The 7,445-nt window shown below is 36.9% G+C and overlaps 1 protein-coding gene across 5 annotated transcripts; it reads left to right on the plus strand.

Annotated features, from left to right (window-relative positions):
- The first annotated feature begins 323 nt into the window (after positions 1–323).
- Positions 324–5,314, plus strand: LOC110922347. Of its 5 annotated transcripts, none has more exons than XM_022166668.2 (8): positions 325–482; positions 836–2,208; positions 2,738–3,421; positions 3,527–3,610; positions 3,682–3,757; positions 4,329–4,394; positions 4,679–4,971; positions 5,056–5,314. In XM_022166668.2, the coding sequence occupies exons 2-8, from the start codon at positions 901–903 to the stop codon at positions 5,206–5,208; spliced, it is 2,664 nt and encodes an 887-aa protein (XP_022022360.1). In that variant the 5' UTR covers positions 325–482; positions 836–900; the 3' UTR covers positions 5,209–5,314. The 5 variants fall into 5 exon arrangements, with proteins under 5 accessions (XP_022022363.1, XP_022022360.1, XP_022022362.1 ...); XM_022166669.1 differs by having other exon boundaries at positions 353–482; positions 722–2,208; XM_022166670.2 differs by lacking the exon at positions 4,329–4,394.
- Positions 5,315–7,445: the final 2,131 nt, after the last annotated feature.

Below are 7,445 nucleotides of genomic sequence, written 5' to 3' on the forward strand. Positions count from 1 at the left end.
AAGGCTTCAAACAAATATTTGAATGTCTTCAACAGATGTTTTAATTAGTGTTCAAGATTCATTGTCTTTGGGAGAAGATTGCTTTATCAGTGTTCAAGATTCACTATCTTTTAGAGGAGATTACTTCATCAAATGTTTATTTCTTAACCAGAAAGTCGTGTTTTCACTGTTAAATATCATTTTTTTGTTCTAACATCTTTAACAGGAGCACATGTTAAAAATAGATTTTACATTTGTGTTCCCATGTAAAATATTGGTGCAAAGGAAAGGAAAGGAAAGGAAAGGAAAAGGAATAGAGTAGTTTGTGGGGCATTTTATAAAAATAAAAAAACAGGAAAAGTGAAAAAGAGTAAGAAATGGGTAATTTGATAGAAATAGAAAGCGTCGTCGTCTTGTTTCCTCCCTGGTCGAATCGTATCGTCAATCACAGGTTTCACCATCCATCCATCCATCCTCTTGGCTACCGTCCTCAATCGAACCAGGTACCATCTCTCATCACTTCAATCGCTAGTAGTCTAGGGTTTCTGTTTCACTTTTTTTTATTTTTTATTTTTTAAATTAACGGTTCAAAAATAGACCTAGATCTCTGTTTCATGCGCCCTAGTACAACCTAAAAACCCCTTGAAATTTGTATTCATTCATGGCACAGCTTCTCTTAGATGAGGTTTGAGTTGCAAAGCATGTTTTCACATGTGCTTGATTATTATTGCTATTGTTTTAGAAAAGCAAAGTGTTTGATGAAATTCAGCTCAAGATGAAATTCACTCCCCTGCCTGCCTGACTGCCTGGGGGTTTGAGCAAGGATGTGGTGTTGAATTTTAATTCTCTATTGTAGGGTGGGTAGCTTTATTATTGTAGTGGTGATTGATCATCATCCATGACGTGGCGGGTGGTGAGGAAATGACATCAATACGTTGCGGTGGATTTGTGGACCCTGGATGGGAGCATGGTACTGCTCAAGATGAGAAAAAGAAGAAGGTCAGATGCAATTATTGTGGCAAAGTGGTTAGTGGCGGGATATACCGCTTGAAGCAGCATTTAGCCAGACTATCCGGTGAAGTCACCTATTGCGACAAGGCTCCCGAAGAGGTCTGCCTTAAAATGAAAGATAACTTGGAGGGATGTCGTATCGGTAAAAAGCCAAAGCAAATTGAATACGACGACCAAGCAACGTATCTCAACTTCCCACCTTGTGAGAACGAGAATGACGTTGTGGAAGAAGAAGATGATGAAGAACACATCATGTACGATGATAATCGCAACAAAGGAAAACAGCAACTGGTTGTCCTAGGGGACAAGGGTTTGGTTATAAATATGGCTCCTCCGCCACCTCATCCGCTCCGGTCACTCGGATACGTTGACCCTGGATGGGAACACGGAGTTCCTCGGGATGAACGGAAGAAAAAAGTTAAATGCAATTACTGTGATAAAATAGTTAGCGGTGGCATTAACCGCTTTAAGCAACACCTTGCTAGAATACCCGGTGAAGTTGCGCCTTGTAAAAGTGCTCCTGAGGAAGTATATCTCAAAATTAAAGAAAATATGAAGTGGCATCGGACTGGAAGGAGGCATAGAAGACCCGAACCTCACAAGCATTCAACGTCTTCATCTGCTTTTTATGCGTTGCATTCAGAAAACGAGAATGAAAATGAAGATGACGACGAAGAGGATGGGCAAGAGGAAGATGATGAACATCTACTAATCGATAAAAAGAAAAGATTTGTCAGAAGAGAAGACGCGTTGTCATCGAAGAAACCAAAATCTGAAACTACTAATGATAAAGTATCAGGACGAAAGGAGGAGGTCATGTCTGCAGTTTCCAAGTTCTTTTATTACGCTGGAGTTCCGACACATGCAGCAAACTCACCGTACTTTCATAAGATGTTGGAGATGGTATCGCAACATGGCCCACCATCTCCCTCCAGCGTAATAATGCTATCTTCTCGTCTTCTTGAGGACGAACTTCTAACCATTAAAACACACTTAGCTGAATATAAAGCCTCTTGGGCTGTTACTGGGTGCTCTATATTGGCAGATACTTGGAAAGACGCACACAACAGGACATTAATCAACATTTTGGTTTCATGTCCTCGTGGTTTGCACTTTGTTTCTTCGGTTGATGCCACTGAATTTGTTCATGATGCACCGAGTTTATTCAAACTTCTTGATAAAGTAGTGGATGAGATGGGGGAGGAAAACGTTGTGCAGGTACACCATCATGTTACATTTTTTTCTTTTTACCAAGTATTGATAATAATTAATACCCTTTCATAATTCATTATAGATTAAGATGCCATTTTCGTCCCTGAGTTTTGGCCAGTTTTGCGACTTTCGTCAAAAGGTTTGTTTTTTTCGTATTTGGATCCAAAAGGTTTGAAATCTTGCGATTTTCATCCGGCTCGTTAACCCCATCCATTTTTCTTCGCTAGTCTGTTTTGTTAACTTAAAGGGCAATTGGGTCTTTTTCATATAAGGACTCGCTTGTACATTATGCTAAATGCTTGTACAGAAAGTGAAAAGAACTGAATTTTCCTTTAAGTTAACAAAAAAGACGGAAATACCCTGACTTAACAGAGAAAAATGAATGGAGGTAACGAGCTGGATAAAATGGCAAGATTTAAAACCTTTTGGATCCAGATGCAGAAAAACAAACCTCTGGCCAAACCTCAGGGACAAAGGGCATTTTACTCTTCATTATAATACCATTCGTAATTATTTTAACGTTTTGTGTGTATAGGTTATCACACAAAACACACCCATTTATGAAGCGGCTGGAAAGATGTTGGAGGAAAAACGACAAAATCTATTTTGGACGCCTTGTGCTGCTTCTTGTATCGAACAAATGCTGGAAGATTTCGTAAAGATAAAATGGGTGGGGGAATGTATCGAGAAAGGACAGAAGATCACAAAGCTTGTATACAACCAGATGTGGTTATGGAATCTAATGAAACAAGAATACACTAACGGACAAGAACTTGTGAGAGCGTCTTTCACCAGCGTTTCTTCAAGTTTTCTGACATTACAAAGCTTGATGGATCACAGAACGGCTCTCAAACGCTTGTTTCAGTCCACAAAATGGTTGTCATCTCGACTTTCAAAATCCCACGAGGGTGAAGAGGTTGAAAAGATTGTAACGAACGCAACATTCTGGAAGAAGGTGCAATGTGTGAGGAGATCAGTGGGTCCTATTCTCGAAGTGCTTGAAAAGATAAATGACGGTGGTGGTGACTCCATGTCCATGCCGTATATATACAGTAACATGTACAAGGTGAAATTCGCGATTAAAAGCAACCATGGAGATGACCCACACAAATACGGTAACGCGTGCAGCATAATAGACAATCACTCTCTCAATCATCCTTTGTATCTTGCTGCTTACTTTCTGAATCCCTCCTACAGATACCGACCTGACTTTGTTCCCGTACGTAAAATCTTTCGTTTCTATTCTCTTATTATTTTTGCCATAACAAACTTGCTCTTATTATGTTCTTTTTTTTTTTTTTTTTTTTTTTTTATATATATTTAGTACCCAGAAGTTGTTCGTGGTCTAAATTCATGCATTGTTAGGTTTGAGCCAAACACTGCAAGGAGGGTTTTAGCATCAAAGCAGGTAGGTAAAACAATAAAACAAACGCTCCTCCCTTTGTTATTCCAGTTACTTTGATGATGGATTTACTGCAGATTGCGGATTTTTGTTCTGCAAAAGCTGATTTCGGAACTGATTTGGCTATTAGCACGCGAACAGAACTAAATCCAGGTTAAAGATACTTCTTTTTTGTAAGAGTAAAATGTCATTTTCGTCCCTGACGTTTGGCCAGATTTGCGACTTTCGTTTAAAGGTTTATTTTTCCACATTTAGATTCAAAAGGTTTGAAATCTTGCCATTTTCATTTGGCTTGCTAACTCCATCCATTTTTCTCCGTCAAGTCAAGGGTATTTTCGTCTTTTTTGTTAACAGGGAAATTCGGTCTTTTCACTTTATGTACAAGCGTTTGTACATAAAGGGGAAAAGACCGAATTGTGTATTAAATTCACAAAAAGACTAAAATACCCTTGACTTAACGGAGAAAAAATGAATGGAGTTAACGAGCCGGATGAGAAAATGGCAAGATTTCAAACCTTTTGGATCCAGATGCGGAAAAACAAACCATTGGACGGAAGTCGCAAATCTGGCCAAACCTCAGGGACGAAAATGACATTTTACTCTTTTTAAAATATGTTTAACCCATAGTTATTAAAAGCCATCGCCTCTTGCGCCTAGGACCAATTTCCTAGCGAGGCGAGGCAATTGTGCCTTAAGTCAAGGCAGTTGCGCTTTGATTCTCCAGGTGATGGTTCATGCACAAATTCCGGCGAGATTCTTGAGAGTTTTCGGCCAAATTCTCTAAATTCTGGCAAGATTCTAGCTAGATTTCTGCTTTTATCAAACGAAACTATCAACTGTTATATAATAGCTTTAGTTTATTTTATTTGAAGAATAGTATTAATTTTCTATTATATAAAAATATTTTTAGTTTTTTTTTTTTTTTTTCTCAGGCCCGCGCTTTTTTTGCGCCTAGGCCCCAGGAGAGGCCTATGCGCCTTGAGGGCGCCTAACGCCTTTAATAACACTATGGTTTAACCATGTTATAAATAATGACTAGAGTTGCGGGGCATTGATTATATTATTATGTTGTAGCTGCCTGGTGGCAACAGCATGGCATAAACTGCTTAGAGCTGCAACAGATTGCCGTACGCATACTGAGTCAAACATGCTCGTGTTTTGGTTGTGATCATACATATGATGGGATCCACAAGCGCAGGTACAACCGTCTGGCGCAGAAAAGACTAAAGGACTTGATCTATGTTCACTACAACTTACGACTCAAGGAACGTCGTCAAACAAGGCCGACGACTAGCTCTGACAGCCTATTCGTGCAAGAGAATCTTTTGTATGACTGGATTGTAAAGCCTGGAAAACAAGAAGACGAGGTAACACGCTCGCTCTTCACTCCTTTCAATCTGTAGAAAACACATACTTGTTTTTTTTATTTAATAATAATAATATTTTTGCAGGAAATGGATTACGAGGAGAATGGGTTGTTCGAATATGAACAAGGAAATGGAGAGAGTAGGAAAGGGGGTTCACTAGACATACAGCCATTAGACTCTCATCCGCCTGAAGATGAAGACGATGACCTCAATTTCCTGGATGAGGAGAGTGATTGATTTGATTCTCAAGTGATGTATGTATAGGGAGGGGTAAATTGTCCACGTTGTAATGAAACATCATGTATTATTATTTATTTTATTATATGCACCTTTTGCTCAATCATATTCGTGTTCATATCATAAACGAGTTAACTAACAAGTAGAGCTCTAAACAACCAAGCTTGGACTCGCCTTCGCTTGGTTACACACCTACGTGGTTTCATTTTTAGTCTAATATCAATATGAATTATTACAAGTTTTGTTACTTTTTAAAACTCAGTTATGGACATAATTTTTAAAATATTAAGCATTAATGGATAACACATTTCAACAACTATCATATTAAAATGCAGAGATTTTTATGTGTCTTAACACCTTGAAATTCTAGAACAAGTCTTACGCCATGCGTAGTGGTTAGGGTGAATAATGCCCCCATCCTTGGACATTTTCCGCCATGTGACAGTACAGTCAGCAATGAACATTCTTGGGCGTTTTTCTAAAATGGGTGTAGTGGGGATGTGAGCATTATGTTAAAAAGGTGTAGAGAATTAAATAAAAATAAAAAAACCCAACAAAAAAAGTTATTGGCCAAGTAAAAGGAAGATTAAATGTGATTGGTGCTTCAAATTTGGAGAAAACGTTATTTAAAAAACGCCTAGGGGAAAAAATTGATCAATAACGCCCAATAATGCCCAGGGGGTGGGGAGGGGACGTGATTGGGCGTGTTTAATGGCAAATTTTGAAAAAATAACGCCCACGTGTGTTTTTTTATCATAAGTGTTGGAGTTTTAGCTAAACCTTTATCGGTCTATGAAAAAGAAGTATAGCAATTCTGTTTGCTATGCAACATTGGCACTAGAGGTGTACAAAAAAAACTGGTTTTAGAACCGAAACTGGAAAAAAAACCGAAACCGTTTTTTTTTAACCGCCGGTTTTTATACCGGTTACTATTATTGACTTCAAAAACCGGTTATTAACCGAACCGGTTATTAAAAAACCGGTTAAAAACCGGTCCCAACCGGTTATACCGGTTATTGTTTTGGACCTCAAAAACTGGTTAGTAACCGACCGGTTATAAAAAAAAACCGTTTTTTATTTTGGGTGAAAAAACCGAAACCGGTTTTTGAAAAAAAACCGATTTGTACACCTCTAATTGGCACTACTATTATTCAACCAAATTTTGAATTAAAAGATCCCGAACATCTTAAAAGAGGTTACACTAAAACCTATATAAATTAATAATGTTGAAATTGATATATTTTATTAATTAAACAAGATATTATTATATCGATGAATTAACAATATATTAATTTAAAGTAGTTTTACATATGATCTTTAAATTTCCAAGTCCAATGTACATTCACAAATTAATTGAATTTGTCAAGTTCATTGTTTTTTCATACAAAAATTTAGTTTATGGTACCAAAAAACTAAATTATAAAAACAAGTTTCAATACACATTTCTTCTCCGTAACAAAAAACAATTGACTATAGATTCATCTTTTACTAGACAATCTTAGAATTTGAAATCTTTTAATAACTATTAATTAATAGTTTCGTTGAGACCAATATATATATACTAGGATTTAAAAAAGTTAGTATCTTATTATTTTATCGATTGAGGTCCAGTTTTTATACTGGTCTCAAGTTGGGACTGGACAAATTATTAATTTTATCGAGTATTTTGTACTGGTCCCAAGTTGGGACTAGACAAATTATCAATTTTATCAAGGTTATTAATTTATCGAGTATTTTGTACTGGTCCCAAGTTGGGACTGGACAAATTATTAATTTTAGTGAGGCTATTAATTTATCGAGTATTAATTTATAGAGAGTTAAATGGCATTTTAGTCCCTGTAGTTTGGGACATTTTGCCAGTTTAGTTCAAAGGTTTGAAACGTTGCCATTTTAGTCCAAATAGTTTCAAACGTTGCCATTTTAGTCCACTGGGTTAACTTCATCCATTTTTTTGTTAACTAGAAGGACATTTCGGTTTTGTTAACAAGAAGGGTCATTCGACCATATAAAATGACCGAATTTCCCTTCTAGCATACAGAAAAAATGGATGGAGTTAACCCAATGGACTAAAATGACAATTTTGAAACTATTTGGACTAAAATGACAACGTTTCAAACCTTTGGACTAAACTGGCAAAATGACCAAACCACAAGGACTAAAATGGCATTTAACTCTCTATAAATTAATACTCGATAAATTAATAGCCTCAATAAAATTAATAATTTGTCCAGTCCCAA

The sequence above is a fragment of the Helianthus annuus genome, chromosome 16 (genome assembly GCF_002127325.2).
Source record: "Helianthus annuus cultivar XRQ/B chromosome 16, HanXRQr2.0-SUNRISE, whole genome shotgun sequence".
NCBI classification, from domain to species: domain Eukaryota; kingdom Viridiplantae; phylum Streptophyta; class Magnoliopsida; order Asterales; family Asteraceae; genus Helianthus; species Helianthus annuus.

Excerpts from the sequence above, each read along its gene's own strand:
- LOC110922347 (XM_022166668.2), top strand. The coding sequence starts at position 901 with ATGACATCAATACGTTGCGGTGGATTTGTGGACCCTGGATGGGAGCAT. Across the intron at positions 3,422-3,526 it reads ACCGACCTGACTTTGTTCCC|TACCCAGAAGTTGTTCGTGG; the intron begins GTACGTAAAATC and ends ATATATATTTAG. Across the intron at positions 3,758-4,328 it reads GCGAACAGAACTAAATCCAG|GTGATGGTTCATGCACAAAT; the intron begins GTTAAAGATACT and ends TTGATTCTCCAG.